Source organism: Nomascus leucogenys, chromosome 2, assembly GCF_006542625.1.
Source record: "Nomascus leucogenys isolate Asia chromosome 2, Asia_NLE_v1, whole genome shotgun sequence".
Taxonomy (NCBI): domain Eukaryota; kingdom Metazoa; phylum Chordata; class Mammalia; order Primates; family Hylobatidae; genus Nomascus; species Nomascus leucogenys.
In genome coordinates this window covers 71,982,710-72,002,689 of record NC_044382.1, presented here as the reverse complement: position 1 = coordinate 72,002,689, position 19,980 = coordinate 71,982,710, and the positions used below count along the sequence as shown (strand labels likewise).

The window sequence follows — 19,980 nt, the reverse complement described above, 5'->3', positions numbered from 1 at the left end:
GGTCCAAGCTGATGTATTGGTGATGGGTTTGCAGATGCTTATTATTATTATTATTATTAATATGAGTAAATGCATAGATGAATAGGTAATAGGTGACAGAGAGATAGATACAATCTAATCTCTATACAATCTTATGCATAGAGATATGCATAAACCATGAAGGTGTGCCATGATGACGGGTTATAATTGATCTCATTGTGGAAGCCTGAGGTCTATTTGAAAAAAATCAAGAGTAGCTGGGTGGGGTGGCTCATGCTTGTAATCCCAGTGCTTTGGGAGGCCAAGACAGGAGGATTGAGGCCAGGAGTTCATGACAAGCCTGGGCAACATAGGGAGACCCCCATTTCTGTGAAAAATTTAAAAATTAGCTGGGCGTAGTGGTATGTACCTATAGTCCCAGCTACTCAGGAGGCTGAGGTGGGAGGATTATTTGAACCCAGGAGGCGTCAGTGAGCTATGATTGTGCCACTGTACTCTAGCCTGGGTGACAAAGCAAGACCCTGAGTCAAAAAAAAAAAAAAAAAAAAAAGAGAGAGAGGGCGAAAAGAGAAAAGAAAAAAAATTCAAGGATAAATAAGTATGGGAAGAAATTGTTTGACGTAATTTATGACCCTGGAGAATATTCTGCCACCTCAGTTTCCTGGTGTGCTGATGCTAAGAGATCTACTTACATAACTAAGTCCTGAAACCATTTCATCGCCTATGTCGATGCCAAGATTCACGAGGCCACCAGAAGAGTTGGGCACCCAGTATGTCCTCTTCCTAGTCATTTTCAGTTCCTGCCAATTCTTCGTTTCCCAGAATCAGAGAATATGAAAAGACAGCAGGAGTTAGAAGCAGCTTAGATCCCGTCTTGAGCAGCCAGGAGAGGCGGCACTACCCTACAGGGAGCATTTTGCGGCCATGCAGAGGTTTGGGTGCCTGCTCTTTCCTCTCCTTAGCATGTGCTTGATCCCTCTTTTTAAACATCTTCTCAGGCCTCAGGCCCAAATCACTTAGCGAAACCTTCTCTAACCACCACCACCCTCCCCAACCCACCCCTAACACCGCACCCTTGATCCTGGGCAATCTCCTTTGATCTATCAAAGCCCTGCTCGTAAAATCAGTCTTCTTGCTTTATCCCAGTCTGTAACTGTGTATTTGTTTGAATCATTATTTGTTCAGACTTCATTTATGCACTACACAGAGAGCCTCATGAACACAGGGACATGTCTGCTTTCCTTGCTGTTGAATTTCCGGGGCCTGGAACATGCTGGGAGGACAGCAGGTGCTCGATAAATGAAGAATGAACTGACACATACGTGAATGAAAGAAACATCATTTTTCCCTGCTTTCACTCTTGGTTTTCACAGACCCCAGAAGGAATCTGGGCACAAGTTAGGAGACTTAAATAATCAGGGTTCTTTAAAAAAAAAAAAAATACGCCTTTCATATTTGTTTTTCTGAGTATGTGACTCACTCCCTGCTTGACTCAGAACATTCATGTGCCTGGGACAGAAGAGAAGGTAGTAATTAGGAATATTCTGAAGAGATGGAAAGAGAAAGTGTGTAGCAGAGCCAGGGCCATGAGGGTGCAGCCTGTGCCCCCCAGGGCCCCACACTCAGAAGGGCCCCAGGCTTAGTTGAATGCTTTTCTGTTGCCATCCTGAAATTCTTAATAAATTTGAACAAGAAGACCCACATTTTCATTTTCATTTTCATTTTGCACTGTGACCCACAAATTATGTAGTTGGTCCTGGTGTTCAGATATAGCTTTTACCATTCAAATACTGAGGCTGGGTATGATGGCATGCACCTGTAATTCTAGCACTTTGGGAGGCCGAGGCAGGAGGACTGCTTGAGCTCAGGAGTTTGAGACCAGCCTGGGCAACATGGCGAAATCCTGTCTCTACCAAAAATATAAAAAATTAGCTAGACGTGGTGGTGCACGCTTGTGGTCTCAGCTACTTGAGAGGCAGAAGTATAACTTGATCCTGGAAGGTGGAAGTTGCAATGAACTGAGATTGTGCCACTCTACTCCAGCCTGGGCAACAGAGCAAGACCCCATCTCAAAAAACAGAACAAAACAAACATTCAAATATTGGATTGTACTTCAAGCAAATAGACTGCAAGCTAACCCACTACTTTGTGAGAAGTTACTCTAGATTTCTTTGTCCCACTCCTTCCCATCCCACTTTCTTTTACCAAATCACAACCAGATCTGGTAGAGTCAGTTGCTGGAATTTTCCTACAGACCATATAAGATAGGCTTCCCAGCCAGGGCACCAGGCCATAGGCTTACTTGCCATGTAGTGGTAGAATGTGGACACTTCAGGGATGATAGAAAAGAGAAAAGAGAGAGAAGGAGGTGTATTAGATAAGAGAGAGTGATACACGCTCTTTACAATTCTGGGAGGAAGACTGGCTGCCATGAACCAGCCTAGAAAATAGCTGCATTAAAGTAAAACTGGCATGATTCCCTAGAATGAGGCCCTGTGGATGGGGCCACGGTATATTGCTGTATGATTTATTCACACACAAAGATCCCCAGTAAAGGGAATAGAGCAAGGGATGGAGGCAGCAAATTTCAGAGTGCAAGTCTCATATCCTTGCACAGGGCTGCCTCAGTGCTGTGCTGATAAATGTTTGTGTCTGTAACAAACCTATGGTTGCAATTGGTGATTAAGTATAGTGCCAATGCTACTTGACATTTTGCTCTATGTTAACAAGTAAGAGGAAAGTGCAATACCAGAAATGTATGTTGGTTGAATCTTCACTCATTTGTCAATGACCTGAGTAACTTTGCTGAATAGTTTCCAAATGCTGAAAGAATATTCTCTTATTTTATTTTACTACTCACAATGTAATGGCTACAGACACCACACACTTGTACATTTAATCCGCATTATTAACATTTCCTACATTTCTTTCTTAAGACTAGACAGTCAACAAAATGATAAATCCAGCCCTGATATGTAGCCTTTGCCTATTTCTGTGGTGTAAACACACCCATCATGGCCGATTTCGTGATGTGATACCAACATAACTCCACCGAATGCAGAGCTGGGAAGAGATGCGCAGCACGGCATCATCATATAGTGTTTCCACCATAGAGATATAATAGATGTAAGTAACCTTAGAAGTATAAATAACAGCAAAAGGTAGCAAAATAAGTAGGAAATGATACATTTTTAGTATTATCATTGTTTTTGATATAATTTATTTAACTGTAAGTTTATATAATTTGATTTTTAATAATGTTTGTGTTTAGCAACTACGCTCTCAAAGTTCATGAAAATTTGACCGCTGATTCTCATGAGGCAGTATGAACAGGTGCCAGCCAACCACTGTGGCATCCATCTTGCGAGAGTGCTGCCTTTTCCTAAATCCTCGTCTTGCCGGGCACATCATTTTCCAATTCACTTCTAAGTGCTCTATGGGCTGTGGCTCGCTGTGCCTGGTGGCTAGCTTTCTTGGCTTCCCTGTGGTATAGATGGGAACAAGAAGTTGCTAAAAGTCTGGGTGAAGGGCTTTCCACAAGTGGCATAGTGGACAACCCAGGCTGCAAACAGCTGAGAGTCATGGAGAGATCTTGGAGGGGGTTATGGTGCCAACGAAGTGGGACAGGGGAGGCCTAGCAACTCAGAGGACACCCCCAGGTGAGTGAGCCAAAAAAGCATTACTTGAAGGCCTACCCAAGATCTAGCTGGCTTGCAAAGACAGCAGGACAGGCAGTGAGCAAGTAGATAAAAGACCTCCCCTGGGAGAGCCCAGGAGCAGAGGTAACTGTGCCCAAGTCCCTGATTCTTTCTCTGCCAGGTGACAACTCCTAGACAGAGCCTTTAGTGAGAATTATTTGATAAAATTACTTAAATTATTGGCTCAAACAAGATCTTAAAATGGTAAGCCAAAACATTTATTTTTCCCTCATTAACCAGCAAGTGGGGGATCATGAGGAAGACCAGATTTATAAAGACCAAGTAAAGAAATTAGATTTTCTCTCACCTCTCAGCTACAGTATGATTTGCCAACCTGGTTTATTCAAATACACCTGCAAAGAGAGGTAACGAAGGTTTCACAACTAGAGATGCAAAGATATGCAATGAGGGTTACTCATCACATTCTGAAATTGCCATTGCTTTCCTTGTTGGCTTATTTGTTTTCTGCATACCTCATTAGAATGTAAGCTCTTTGAAACCAGGGACCTTGTCTGTCTTGTTCACAGATGTGTCTTTGGATCTAGAAGAGTGCCCAGCACATAGTGTGACTCTTTCCTATTCAAGATTCATCCAGGAAACTAACAACATGGAAAATGAAACCCAACGAAAATTAAGAAAATGCAAACATGTAATAGCTATGTTTGCAGAACATCAGTCACTCGTCCCAAGCAAATGAGCTCAAGCTCAGCCACACATTAGCTTGGGCCTCCTTCCAGTTCCATGGGGCCCATCTCCACTTCCTGGACTGACCAGGGGAATTCCCTCCAGAACTTTCCTTGGCAGTCCCAGAAAAGTTCCCTGGACTCCCAATTCTCTTTCTGGAAGAAAATGGAGCTGGAGTTTATTCACTCTAATTAGTGTAAGACCATCATTGTAGTCAGGATGGAAACCAGGACATGACTGGGAATAAAATAGAGAGGAAACAGCAGATGCTTCCAGCCCTGTGTTTTCCCAATCCCCAGAGGCAAAGGTCAGGTGACAAATTTGGTTTGGACATGGGTTGTTTGCATATGGTGAAACAGACTGTGAACAGGAGGGGAGCCACTGGAGCAGGGTAACCTGTATCATGGGCTTTCTGGAGGAGCTGATTTATTTCCATGTTCTTACGCAGCAGGGTCTAGTGTCCAAGACCAGAAGGTACATCAATGGCTAAGGAAGTGTCCAGGGCAAGGAGCCAGAAGCACCTGCCAGCTGCGCCCTAAAGAAGTTTAAGTGATTAGATTTTACTCCTCCTGTACCTCACCCTGTGCTATTTAACTTTCTCTGCTCTTAGGTTTATTTCCTTCTGTTAGTTCCAATAGCTTCAGGAGGGCATCTTGTTGCCTGAAGAATCCCCACATCTCAGTACCTGGCCTTCTCCTCAATTTCAGAAGCTAGGATGATCCTCTCACCTTGATCTTTGCATTAGTCCTAATATCTGACAAGAATATTCTCCTCCCACCTCCTTGCAGAGCTGGTTCATTCTTGACATTCAGGACTCTACTCAAATGCCACCTCCTCAGAGTAACCTTCCCAGATCCCCTCTCTCCATACCACCTTCTGCATATTTTCCTAATCTACTTCCTTTACTCATCACATTCTGAAATTGCCATTTCTTTCCTCGTTGGCTTATTTGTTTTCTGCATACTTCATTAGAATATAAGCTCTTTGAAACCAGGGACCTTGTCTGTCTTGTTCACAGATGTGTCCTTGGATCTAGAAGAGTGCCCAGCACATAGTATATGCATAACAAATATTCAGCGGATAAATGAATGAAGTACATGCAGAGTCTGTCCAAAAAGGAGCTAGGAAAGCCACACAGTCACAAAAGTCTTCACATTTAAATTCTTGGTGTTCTCCAAAGTAGGCTGACACATCCCATCACAGAGATATAGTGACAGGGTTGAAAGAGGGTTTTCATCAAGCAGGCAGGTTAAACTTGGGCCTATTCCCATACCACACCACATCTTCTACAGAGCAGCATTAATTTGTGTTTTAAAAACTAAATCCAGCCATTATTATGTGAACAGAACATTTATATAGTATTGTTTATTGTGGTTGTTGGGGCACACGTATGTATTAGGCCATTGATGCCTAGTGTTCCATTATGGGAATGCTAAGCATGTGAAAGTTATTTATATCCTACTGCTCAAGGTCATCACCGAGGTCTGATTGCAAAAATCCAAAAAAATTGCAAACTCCGGCATAAGTGAGTTAAAATTATTAAACATTAGTGTTTTAAAAATATACCATAAAATTTTTAAGCTGGTTTTAGAAGTTCTTTGTTAAAACTCTGGAAGCCTGAATGAATGCAGCCCCTTCCCTCTTACCCTTGGAGAGACCCTTGATGAAAAAGTAAGCGCTTGCGAATCTGGGCCACATATGTTTTATCTCTGTATCACCCTCAGAGTCTGTCACAGGGTAGGGTACATTGTATATATCCAGAGAAGTGACTGAGACCCTCATTATAGCCAGGATCTTCAGCTACTGGCTCAACCTCTCTCCAGGCTCTGGTGGCTTAGGCCCCAACCTAGGATAATCCTTCTCAACTGTTTTTCCTTAAATCTTCATGTCCAATCCATCAGCATATTCTCTTGAAGCTACAACCAAACATAGCTTGACAGCAACTGCTCCTAGTCTAAGTCATCACTTCTTGCCTGGACAACTGCAACCACCTCCTGACTGGCCTCCCTGCTTTTGATCTTAAATCCTTACATTCCATTCTCCACATTGCAGTCAAAATGAACTTTTGAAAATATAAGCTAGATAATGTTATTCCTCAACTTGATCTCTCCCATGGCTTCCATCAGGTTTAGAGTAAGACCCAAACTCCTTACCAGAGCCTACATAGCCCTCTATAATCTGACTCTGCCCACCTTATTGCAACTGGAATCACTAGGTCCCAAGCTCAGACATTCCAGGAACAGGTTCCTCAAACACCCTAAATTCATTCTAGCCACAGGGTCTTTGCAAGTGCTGCTTTTTCTGCCTAGAACAGTGCCCTTGGCCCCCACCCCCCAATCTTTGCACTGATCTATGCTTTCTCATACTGCAGGGCTCAGTTCAAATGTTGTCTTTTCAGAGGCCTTCCCTGACCATCTAAAAGGCTTATTACTACCCAGAAATATTTTCCTTATTTCTTTCCTTGCTTATTGTTTGTTTTTCCCACTAGAATGTCAGCTTCATGAAAGCAGAAATCTTGTCTGTCTTATTCCCTGATGTATTCCCCATTACCTAGAAAAGTGTCCAGCACATCATAGGTGTTCAAAAAATATTTTTAGTGAATGGTTATTGAAATGAATATTAAGCAATGTGAAAATGACGTTCAGTGAATGAATCAAAGAAGGTGGGATCCTGTCAGACAAAGAGCTTTAGGCAGGAGCTTCCAAGTTTCTATATTTGTGTCTCTCCCACAGCACCTAGTCACCTGATTTCTCTTTCCCTTATCTGTTGCACACATGTAAACACACAGTTCTGTCTGCACTACCTCATACTCAGATGTCTATGGGTCTGTTCCCCTGGCTGAGAGTGCTTGAGAGTAGGACCTTGTTTTAGGACCTGTCTACCCCTCTGCAATTAGCTCAGGGCCTGGCACTGAGAAGTCCCTCAACAAATAACTCTTGATATGAATGGACTTTCAATTCCTTCCGGAATTCTGAAAGCACTGCTGGACTTCATATTGGAGAAAATATTCCACCTGCAACCTAAGGTCAAACCCAAGTCAAATCTCAACATGCAGAAATGGTCAAATCCAAAACAATTCAAGAAAAAAAATATTATTGGATTAGAATCCATAAAAACTAGCCGGGCGCGGTGGCTCACGCCTGTAATCCCAGCACTTTGGGAGGCCAAGACAGGCGGATCACAAGGTCAGGAGATCGAGACCATTCTGGCTAACATGGTGAAACCCCGTCTCTACTAAAAATACAAAAAATTAGCCGGGCATGGTGGCGGGAGCCTGTAGTCCCAGCTACTCGGGAGGCTGAGGCAGAAGAATGGCATGAACCTGGGAGGTGGAGCTTGCAGTGAGCCGAGATCGCACCACTGCACTCCAGCCTGGGCAACAGAGGAGACTCAGTCTAAAAAAAAAAAAAAATCCATAAAACCTAAATATCTATGAGACCATACTAACATTAAAAAGTAATTGAGTAAGTAAATAAATGGGGGAGATGGAACAGCTCTTTCTTACAGTAGAATTCCAAATAATAAATGTAAAATTACACCTACCACCACCTGATCTTCAACAAACTTGACAAAAACAAGCAATGGGGAAAGGATTCCCAATTTAATAAATGGTGCTGGGAGAACTGGCTAGCCATATGCAGAAACTTGAAACTGGACCCCTTCCTTACACCTTACACAAAAAATTAACTCAAGATCGATTAAATGTAAAACCCAAAACTATAAAAACTCTAGAAGGGCCGGGCGAGGTGGCTCATGCCTGTAATCCCAGGACTTTGAGAGGCCGAGGCGGGCGGATCACGAGGTCAGGAGATCAAGACCATCCTGGCTAACACGGTGAAACCCCGTCTCTACCAAAAATACAAAAAATTAGCCGGGCGTGGTGGCAGGTGCCTGTAGTCCCAGCTACTCGGGGGGGCTGAGGCAGGAGAATGGCATGAACCCAGGAGGCGGAGCTTTCAGTGAGCTGAGATCACGCCACTGCACTCTAGCCTAGGCAACAAAGCGAGACTCTGTCACAAAAAAAAAAAAAAAAAAAAAAACCCTCTAGAGGAAAATCTAGGTAATACCATACAGGATATAGGCACCAGCAAGATTTCATGATGAAAACAACAAAAGCAATTGCAACAAAAACAAAAATTAACAAATGGGATCTAATTAAACCAAAGAGCTTCTGCACAGCAAAAGAAACTGCCGGCAGAGTGAACAGACAACCTACAGAATGGAAGAAAAATTTTGCAATCTGATAAAGGTCTAATATCCAGAGTCTAGGAGGAACTTAAACAAATTTACAAACAAATTTAAAAACAAACAATCCCATTAAACAATGGGCAAAGGACATGAACAGACACTTCTCAAAAGAAGATATTCATGTGGCCAGCAAACATGAAAAAAAGCTCAACATCACTGAACATTAGAGAAATGCAAATCAAAACCACAGTGAGATACCATCTCACACCAGTCAGAATGGCAATTATTAAAAAGTCAAGAAACAATAGATGCTGGCGAGGTTGCAGAGAAAAAGGAATACTTTTACACTGTTGGTGAGAGTGTAAATTAGTTGGACCATTGTGGAAGACGGTATGGCAATTCCTCAAAGATCTAGAGGCAGAAATACCATTTGGCCCAGCAATCCCATTACTGGGTATATACCCAGAGGAATATAAATCACTTTATTTTAAAGATACATGCACACGTATGTTGACTGCAGCACTATTCACAATAGCAAAGACATGGAATCAACCTAAATGCCCATCAACAATAGACTGGATAAAGAAAATATGGTACATACACACCATGGAATACTATGCAGCCATGAAAAGGAATGAGATTATGTCCTTTGCAGGGACATGGATGGAGCTGGAAGCTGTTACCCTCAGCAAACTAACACAGGATCAGAAACCCAAACACTGCATGTTCTCACTTATAAGTGGAAGCTGAAGGATGAGAACACATGGTCACATGGTGGGGGAACAACACAATGGGGCCTGATGGGGGCAGGGGCAGGGGGAGACAGAGCATCAGGAAGAATAGCTAATGGATGCTGGGCTTAATACCTAGGTTATGGGTTGATCTGTGCAGCAAACCACCATGGCACATGTTTACCTATGTAACAAACCTGCACATCTGCACATGTACCCCAGAACCGCAAAAGTAATTGCGGTTTCTTGCCATTACTTTTGCACCAACCTAATAAAAGTTGAAGGAAAAATAAATAAATAAATAGATGTGAAATTATCTCCTTACACAATACTTACTAATTACAAAGAGAAAAATAGTAACTTACAGTGAAAAAATCTGGCAGATACCACCTTCACCAAGTAGTCAAGATTCAAATCATCATTAATAAGACATTTCACCACCATATATCACATAGCCACAACATCATTTTTTTTTTTATTTTTTTGAGACAGAGTTTCGCTCTTGTTGCCCAAGCCAGAGTGCAATGGCCTGATCTCGCCTCACTGCAATCTCTGCCTCCTGGGTTCAAGCAATTCTCCTGCCTCAGCCTCCCAAGTAGCTGGGATTACAGGCACGCACCACCACGCCTGGCTAATTTTCTGTATTTTTAGTAGAAACAGGATTTCACTATGTTAGCCAGTCTGGTCTCGAACTCCTGACTCAGATGATCCACCCATCTTGGCCTCCCAAAGTGCTGGGATTACAGGTGTGAGCCACTGCATCAGGCCCACAACATCTCTTTCATGGTATTTGGCCCCAAAATGCATATCATTGATCTAATCATGAGAAACAGTAGATAAACTCCAAATGAATGAACTTCTACAAAATAACTGACTGATATCCTTCAAAAGTATCAAGGTTTTCCCACTGCTCAACGAAATAAAAGAGGACACAAACAAATGGAAGAATATTCCATGCTCATGGATAGGAAGAATCAATATAGCGAAAATGGCTATACTGCCCAAGGTAATTTATAGATTCAATGCCATCCCCATCAATCTGTCAATGACTTTCTTCACAGAATTGGAAAAAACTACTTTAAAGCTCATATGGAACCATAAAAGAGCCCACATTGCTGAGACAATCCTAAGCCAAAAGAACAAAGCTGGAGGCATCATGTTACCTGACTTCAAACTATACTATAAGGCTACAGTAACCCAAACAGCATGGTACTGGTACCAAAACAGAGATATAGACCAATGGAACAGAAAAGAGCCCTCAGAAATAATGCCGCATATCTACATCTGATCTTTGACAAACCTGACAAAAACAAGAAATGGGGAAAGGATTCCCTATTTAATAAATGGTGCTGGGAAAACTGGCTAGCCATATGTAGAAAGCTGAAACTGGATCCCTTCCTTACACCTTATACAAAAATTAATTCAGGATGGATTAAAGACTTAAATGTTAGACCTAAAACCATAAAATCTCTAGGAGAAAACCTAGGCAATACCATTCAGGACATAAGCATGGGCAAGGACTTCATGACTAAAACACCAAAGCAATGGCAACAAAAGCCAAAATTGACAAATGGGATCTAATTAAACTAAACAGCTTCTGCCCAGCAAAAGAAACTACCATCAGAGTGAACAGGCAACCTACAGAATGGGAGAAAATTTTTACAATCTACCCATCTGACAAAGGGCTAATATCCAGAATCTACAATGAACTTAAACAAATTTACAAGAAAAAATCAAACAACCCCATCTAAAAGTGGGCAAAGGATATGAACAGACACTTTTCAAAAGAAGACATTTATGCAGCCAACAGACACATGAAAAACTGCTCATCATCACTGGCCATCAGAGAAATGCAAATCAAAACCACAATGAGATACCATCTCACACCAGTTAGAATGGCCATCATTAAAAAGTCAGGAAACAACAGGTGCTGGAGAGGATGTGGAGAAATAGGAACACTTTTACACTGTTGGTGGGACCGTAAACCAGTTCAACCATTGTGGAAGACAGTGTGGCAATTCCTCAAGGATCTAGAACTAGAAATACCATTTGACCCAGCCATCCCATTGCTTGGTATATACCCAAAGGATTATAAATCATGCTGCTATAAAGACACATGCACATGTATGTTTATTGTGGCACTATTCACAATACCAAAGACTTGGAACAAACGCAAATGTCCATCAATGATAGACTGGATTAAGAAAATGTGGCACATATACACCATGGAATACTATGCAGCCATAAAAAAAGGATGAGTTCATGTCCTTTGTAGGGACATGGATGATGCTGGAAACCATCATTCTGAGCAAACTATTGCAAAGACTGAAAACCAAACACTGCATGTTCTCACTCATAGGTGGGAACTGAACAATGAGAACACTTGGACACAGGGTGGGGAACATCACACTGGGGGGCCTGTCGTGGGGTGAGGGGAGGGGGGAAGGGGGAGGGATAGCATTAGTAGATATACCTAATGTAAATGACGAGTTAATGGGTGCAGCAAACCAACATGGCAGATGTATACATATGTAACAAACCTGCACATTGTGCACATGAACCCTAGAACTTAAACTATAATAAAAAAATTAAATTAAAAACAGAAAAAAAATAAAAGTATCAAGGTTTTAAAAGAAGAAAAAATTGGCCGGGCGCGGTGGCTCACGCCTGTAATCCCAGCACTTTGGGAGGCCGAGGTGGGCGGATCACGAGGTCAGGAGATCGAGACCATCCCGGCTAACATGGTGAAACCCCGTCTCTACTAAAAATACAAAAAATTAGCCGGGCATGGTGGCGGGAGCCTGTAGTCCCAGCTACTCGGGAGGCTGAGGCAGGAGAATGGCATGAACCCGGGAGGCGGAGCTCCCAGTGAGCTGAGATCTCACCACTGCACTCCAGCCTGGGCGACGGAGAGAGACTCCGTCTCAAAAAAAAAATAAAAAAAAATAAAAAAAAATTGAGGACTTGCCACAGATTAGAGAACACCTAGGAGATTTCATAACAAAACACCTAGGAGATTTCATAACAGGATCCTGGATATTGGATCCTGGACCAGATCCAACGAAGGACATTAGTGGGAAAACTGGCAAAATTTGGGTAAGGTCTATAGGTTAAACGATAGTAATGTTAATTTCCTGGTTTTGATAATTGAATTATGATTATGTAAGATGATAACAGACGAAACTGGGTGAAAGGTATATAGGAACTCTTTGCTGTAGTTTTGTACATCTAAAATCAATTCGGGCCGGGCACGTTGGCTCACGCCTGTAATCCCAGCACTTTGGGAGGCCGAGGTGGACGGATCGCTTGAGGTCAGGAGTTATGAGACCAGCCTGGCCAACATGGTGAAATCCCCTCCCTACTAAAAATACAACAATTAGCTGGGTGTGGTGGCGGGCATCTGTAATCCCAGCTATTCGGGAGGCTGAGGCAGGAGAATCGCTTGAACTCGGGAGGCGGAGGCTGCAAGGCGCGGATATCGCGCCACTGTACTCCAGCCTCCGCGACAGAGCGAGAATCTGTCTCAAAATAAATAAATAAATAAATAAATACATAAATAAATACATAAATAAATAAATAATTAGTTCGAATCAAAGGTTAAAAACACTTCAAGTATATGTAAAAAAATTGAAAAAAGTTAAAAACACTTCAAGTATATACAATTCAAATAAGATCATCCTTTCAAATATACTCTGTAAGTGAGGCGAAAGTCGCCGCACGCTTGAGTGCACCTCTTTTCGCATAGGTACGACGCTTAATTCTTACCGGAAGGCTCTGCTAGAGAGCAGCGCGAAGCGATGGCTTTTGGGCCCAGGGACGGACCGTAGCGCGTAGCCGGAAGCGGGGGCGCGGAGGCGGGTCTGAGGTTTGGTGGGTGGGGGGCAGGCCGTGGGCAGCAGTCTGGCTCCTTTTGACAGCCGCCAGTGCGAACGGCTGCCAGCATGTCATCAGTGAGCCCCATCCAGATCCCCAGCCGCCTCCCGCTGCTGCTCACCCACGAGGGCGTCCTGCTGCCCGGCTCCACCATGCGCACCAGCGTGGACTCGGCCCGCAACCTGCAGCTGGTGCGGAGCCGCCTTCTGAAGGGCACGTCGCTGCAAAGCACCATCCTGGGCGTCATCCCCAACACGCCTGACCCCGCCAGCGACGCGCAGGACCTGCCGCCGCTGCACAGGTAGGCCTGGCTGCCCCCGCAGCGGCAGCGGGCGGCGCGGCCTCCTCCGGGGACCCGGGCCCAGGCCACGGCCTGCCTTGAGCACGAGGCTCGGTTCGGGGCGGCCTTCGCGGCTCGGTTTCGCCTCTCCGGTGCTATCACGTGCAAAATGGGGATGACAGATACCTGCCCCATGACCATGAATGAGATCGTTCATGAAGTAGTGCCTGACATCTGGTGAAACTACACAGTTCCCTACCGTTCTGGATAATTTAATTTGAATCCTCTTTCTCCCCCGCAATTCCTCGCCCTCGGTCTTCAGCTCCCGAGGCCAGTGCTTTTAACTTTTCGGGCCCTTTCTTTCTCCCCGGTGATCTCTGCCTTCACTTTCCTTCGTTTTCCACCTTTCTCCCCACTGCCCTTTCCTCCTATCCGCCTCCCTTTTTCTGTCACCCGTCATTTTTGTCCGCTGAGGCATTCTCTGCTCCGCGAGTTTTAACTTTTCCTGTTTCATTCCTAAACTGCACTATTTGTGGGTGCCTTTCTTCTATACTCCCTGCCACCCTTTTCTTTCTCCCCCTAATCTTTCTTTTTCCCTTTGTAAAGGGCCTTTCCTGCTTACATTTTCGCTGGTCCCTCTTTCTGGAACTTTCCTAGCTTCTCACCTCTGCAGCTTCACTCATAACATTTCTTAGGCCCCAGGCTTACTACTGTATTGCCCAATACCGTCGCCCTATTGGTGTGACTTTGGGTGAGAGCCTTAACCTCTATTTCTTTTAGTCTATAGTTTGGAAACTGACAGTATCCATCTCTTAGGCATGTTATGAAGAATAAATTGAATAATGTGTATATTCTGCTTTGCACCATGCATGATGGATGACTGTGCTGTCCAGTACTGTGTAGTGCATGTGGCTCGTCAAATTGAGATGATAGAGTTGCCAGTTGTCCTGGTTTGCTGGGATTGTCTGTTTTAGCATTGAAAGTCCTATGTTTTAGCCTCTCCATCCCAGGGAAACCAGGAGATTGGTCACCCTAAATGTGCTGTAAGTGTACAATACACACCAGATTTTGAAAAAAACTTTTTGATTAATACATTTTATATAGATTAAATGTTGGAACGGTAATATTTTGAGTACTTGGGGTTAATAAAATATTAAGATTCCTGCTGTTTTTACTTTATAATGTGGCCACTAAAATTTTATATGTGGCCCACATTATATTTTTATTGGACAATGCTGGTATATAGTGTGCTCTCAACAAGTATCTTCAAACTCAGCTCCCAAGCACCCGCCTCCTATTCCTAACTCTACTGGAGGTGTTGTGTTTTCAGTTTAGAGCTTCTCCTTTTCTGGCAGTTATCCCTCATTTTTAAATTAGGGGTTCCTGACTCTGAATGGATTTCCAGAGGGTTGGACATGCCTTATTTTTCCTCAAAATCTTGTGATTATGTACATTATTTTTGGGAGAATCCTTTGCTTTCTTCAGATTCTCAAAGGAGATGGGTACCTCCCCCCCACCCCCGTTAAAAGAAAACAAAACAAAGGAACAAAGACCAACAAACCTTCCACAACAGCCCAGTATTCATTTATACTGTAAAAGCCTTGATTTTCTCAAGCATGGAAAATATTTTGGCTCCCATCTGACCTGCCTTTGGTTACTGCCTGAGTGGAATTGGTCACATTCCAAGTTTCAGTACTCTTTGATAAATTGTATTGGATTCTAGTTTCCCAACATATGACCCTGCTCCTTCTGCTTACTTTTCCCAAATTTTTTTGCCTTCTGTGCCCAGGCACTTAGTTCCCTGTCTAGGCAAGAGTGGTCATGATTAGACTTTTCATTTTCTTTCTACTGTGCCTATGTATTGATTAGTCATGGGCACATTGTGAACTTGAAAAGTCGATTTAGTCACATTTTAAGTTTCACTATTTGTTGGTATTATTCTGGCAAGATTTTGGAGGGTTTTTATTATTTATTCATTTATTTTTTGAGACAGAGTCTCATTCTGTCTCCTCGGCTGAAGTGTAGTGGCGTGATCGCAGCCCACCGCAACCTTGAGCTCCTGGGCTCAAGTGATCGTCCTGCCTCAGCTTCCGGAGTGGCTGGGACTACAGGCGTGCACCACTACACCCAGCTAATTTTTAAATTTTTTGTAGAAATGGGGTCTCACTGTGTTGCCTAGGCTGGTCTCGAACTCCTGGACTCAAGCTATCCCCTGCTTTGGCCTCTGGAGTAGCTGGGACTATAGGCAAGCGCCACCATACCCTTCAGGTTTTTAATTTATTTTATGAAAATTCCTCCAAAACAACAATCCTCAATTCTCCTGCTTGAAAGTAATCACTAATAATCAGATACCGTGTGATCTGATCCTTGATGTTCATATTATTGCCTTTAACTGAGTAGCAATGTTAAAATTTAATCATTTAAATTAGAAAACATACATTGAAAAGTCTTCACAGAAGTCCAGCATTATAAGAACTCATCAGACCATCTAGTTATCCTAGAAGTATTGTTTGCTACTTAAAAAGCTGTGTGGAAAGATTGTACCATATTCCTTGGTAATAGTTTCCAATGTCTTTTTTTTTTCTCTAATAGGGCCTTTAAAACACTCTACTTAAAAAAAAAAAAAAAAAAAAAAAAAAAAAGCTTTAACAATACCAATACTGAGTTATCCATAGTATTAGCCTGTTTCCATGCCCAAGTCTGTCCTTCCCCAGTTACCTGCTTTTCTGAATGGTAGCCCAGAGGTGAGACGAGGGGCTCTGTTCCTGTCTCATGTTTCCTTTACATTATCCAGGTGACACTGGCACAGCCTTCAAGGAGCAGCAGAAGTAATTTGCTCCCAGCGTTCTTTGCCACACACAGTGGCAGGGTTAAATGATTTAAAATTTAATCATTTAAATTAGAAAATGTACATTGAAAAGTCTTCATAGAATTCCAGCATTAAAAGAACTCATCAGACCATCTAGTTATCCTAGAAGTATTGTTTGCTACTTAAAAAGCCTATGTGGAAAGATTGTACCATATTCCTTGGTAATAGTTTCCAATGTCTTTTTTTCTCTAATATGGCTTTTAAAACACTCTACTTAAAAAAAAAAAAAAGCTTTAATAATACTAATACTGAGTTATCCATAGCATTAGTCTGTTTCCATGTGTACATCTGTCCTTCCCCAGTTACCTGCTTTTCTGTATGGTAGTGCAGAGGTGAGACGAGGGGCTCTGTTCCTGTCTCTTGTTTCCTTTACACCATCCAGGTGACACTGGCTGCAGCCTTCAAGGAGCAGCAGAAGTAATTTGCTCCCAGCGTTCTTTGCCACACAGAGTGGCAGGTTTAGATGTTGACTTACCTCTGCCACTTCCTTGGTGGTTTTGAGTAGTACAGTCCCTTTCTGCACATTAGTGTGCAGGCATGTTGCCTGCAGGAGCCTTTTTAAAGGAGGAGCTTTGGACTTGTCCTGCAGTATAGAACTTGGCTGCCATGCTGACCCAGGGCACCCTGCGTTTTTCTGCTTAGTAGAACTGCATTTTTAGTGCTTCCTGAGTGACCCATTGTTTTCTTAGTGAAAAGAGGTCATAATTTAGCACTACCTGTACAATATCCTTTCAAGCATTTCAAGATGGTCATCCAGCTTTCTTCCAAATTTACACTTTTCAGGGTACATGGCTTCATTTCCTCATAGTGCCGACTTCTCAGTCCTCCTCACCAGGCTGGTGTCAAACTTGTGGGCTCAAGTGATCCTCCTGCCTCAGTCTCCCAAAGTGTTAGGATTACAGGTGTGAGCCACCATGCCTGGCCTATGTTTATAATTCTTGTAGGTAGAAGTGGTACCTATTGTCCATTGTGATGAGAAAAAAGTAAAGTTTGTCTTAAAATATAAGTAAGGAACTCAATTTATGAAATTTAAATTTATCCTTTAAATTTTAAATTTAAATTTATTTCTATTAAATTTTCTTGTAACCATGTATAACTAAGTTATTCTACTTTTATTTTGTTGAGACAGGGTCTCACTCTGTCACCCATGCTGGTGCAGTGGTGCCATCTCAGCTCACTGCAACCTCTGCCTCCCAGGTTCAAGTGATCCTCCCACCTCAGCCTCCTGAGTGTTTGGGACTACAGGCACGTGCCACAATGCCTAGCTTTTCTTTTTCTGGTGGAAACGGGGTTTTGCCATGTTGCTCAAACTGGTTTTGAACTCCTGAGCCCAAGCGATCCACTTGCCTCGGCCTCCCAAAGTGCTGGGATTATAGGCGTGAGCCACCATGCCATGTTCTACCTTTTTGAATCTCATTTACTCACTTGTAATAAGGAAATAATACTACCTTCTTCATGGGGTGAAAGGAGGTATAAAATGAAGTATACATATGAAAGCCTTTTGAAACTGCAAAGCATTCTAAACCTATATCCAAATGGGTAGTTTTAAATGTAGATTTTCACAAAAGGGGATTAAAGAGAGGAGTGGGGAGGCCCCATATTATTCCAACACGGGCTGAACTGAACTAACATCATTGCAGGAAGGTCTTGGAAGATTAAAGATTCCAAGAAAAATTAAGGGCTTTGAGTAAAAAAATTTTTTTAAAGTGGCTGGGCCTGGTGGCACGTGCCTGTACTCCCACCTACTCATGATGCTGAGGTGGAGGATTACTTGAGCCCAGGTGATTGAAGCTGCAGTGAGCTATAATTGTACCACTGCACTCCAGCCTGGGTGACAGAGCAAGATTCTGTCTATAGGGAAAAAAAAAAAAAAAAAAGAGGAAGTGCTGGGCATATAGGCTGGAATTAGATATTTACATAATATCCTCATCTTGGAAAACTGCTTTTTCCAGTAGTGCTGCTTTTAGATTTTCCCACTACTGCAGTTGATGGTTCTTAAATATGTTTGGAACTCTTATATTATTTAGGTCAGTTTCCAAATTACACAAATTATAACCATTGTAGTCAGACCTCATTTGAATTAAAACAATATTTTACAAACTCTGAGGGTAGATTTGAGTTAGGATTTGGATTAAAACATTATCTTACAAACTCTGAGGATAGATTCGAGTTAGGGGTTCAAAACTTCTTTGAACAATATCATAATTAGGATGTAGATTTATAGAGCTACTAGCTAAAGGGAAGGGCACCAGTCATTGGGATGTATAAGTTTGGATCTATTGCAAAATTAAAATGCTGCCTTTTGAGCATACTTAATAATGCACATACAATAGAAGAGCCAGAATTTTTAGAAAAATGACTGACTTGATATACAACCTTTTGTATATCATAGAAGGAAAATATTAGTTGAGTATTTTGTTTATTTACCTGTTTGTATATATAAAACCTGGGGCCCAATATTCAATAGATTCTTTTTCACTATGCTTTTCACCCACAGTGTCTCACCAGGTACTCTGTTTCTGGCCATCTATAATTTTCTTTAAAAGGGATATATTCTAGGCTGGGCGCGGTGGCTCATGCCTATAATCGTAGCACTTTGGGAGACCGAGATGGGAGGATTGCTTGAGGCCAGTAGTTGGAGATCAGCCTGGTCAACATAATGAGATCCCATCTCTTTAAAAAAAAAAAAAAAAAAAAAAGATTTTTTTAAAAGGGATAATTTCTAGTCAACTATAAGTGATTTTAAGTAAAAAGCAATTAAGACATGTATACATCTATACCTTCAGCTTAATCTCTTCAGTTTGGAACATCTTCCTTTCACAGCAAAAATATTGTATTTGCTTTATAAGAAAACCCCTTTTGGCCAGGTGTGGTGGCTCACGCCTGTAATCCTAGCACTTTGGAAGGCTGAGGTGGGTGGATCACCTGAGGTCAGGAGTTCAAGACCAGCCTGGCCAACATGGTGAAACCCCATCTCTACTAAAAATACAAAAATTAGCTGGGCGTGGTGGTATATGCCTGTAATCCCAGCTGCTTGGGAGGCTGAGGCATGAGAATCCCTTGAACCCAGGAGGCAGAGTGCAGTAAGCCAAGATCACGCCATTGTACTTCAGCCTGGGCGACAGGGCGAGACTCCCTCTAAAAAACAAACAAACAAACCACAGTGGCTCACACCTGTAATCCCAGCACATTGGGAGTCCGGGGTGGGCGAATCATTAGGTGAAGAGATCGAGAGCATCCTGGCCAACATGGTGAAACCTCATCTCTACAAAAAATACAAAAAATTAGCTGGGCGTGGTGGTGTGCGCCTGTCGTCCCAGCTACTTGGGAGGCTGAGGCAGGAGAATCACTTGAACCCAGGAGACGGAGACGGAGGTTGCAGTGAGCCGAGATTACGCTGCTGTGCTCCAGCCTGGTGACAAAGTGAGACTCCGTCTCAAAAAAAAAAAAACCTCTTTAGCATCACCTTTTAGCCCAATGACATAGCCCAAATAATTAAATTTGTCTCCTGATCGGAGGTTTGGATTTGTCTCATCTCTCTTTCTGGTTCCTCCTTGGTTTCTACTTTGTAAACCCTTTAGGCTGGGGATCCAGTTTCTTGTCTGTGGATGTTTTATATACAAACAGGACTGTGAGCTCTTTCAGCATTGTACAAACATTGATGAATATCATCTGCAA

At 42.6% G+C, this 19,980-nt stretch overlaps 2 protein-coding genes across 4 annotated transcripts in view; one reads left to right on the top strand and one right to left on the bottom strand.

Annotated features, from left to right (window-relative positions):
- Positions 1-770, bottom strand: part of ABCC11 (ATP binding cassette subfamily C member 11) — a 65,647-nt gene extending 64,877 nt beyond the window's left edge. The window contains 1 exon segment of the mRNA XM_030797482.1: positions 672-770. Within this exon segment, the coding sequence (XP_030653342.1) occupies positions 672-770 (99 nt within the window).
- Positions 771-13,136: 12,366 nt separating this feature from the next.
- The window catches only part of LONP2 (lon peptidase 2, peroxisomal), a 120,713-nt gene continuing 113,869 nt past the window's right edge, over positions 13,137-19,980 (top strand). For 2 of the 3 annotated variants that reach the window (XM_030797441.1, XM_030797437.1), the window contains exon 1: positions 13,151-13,454. In XM_030797441.1, the coding sequence (XP_030653301.1) occupies positions 13,222-13,454 (233 nt within the window). In that variant the 5' untranslated portion in view covers positions 13,151-13,221. Of the gene's footprint in view, positions 13,455-19,980 lie in introns of all 3 variants that reach the window. The other variant, XM_030797429.1, reaches the window with a different exon arrangement.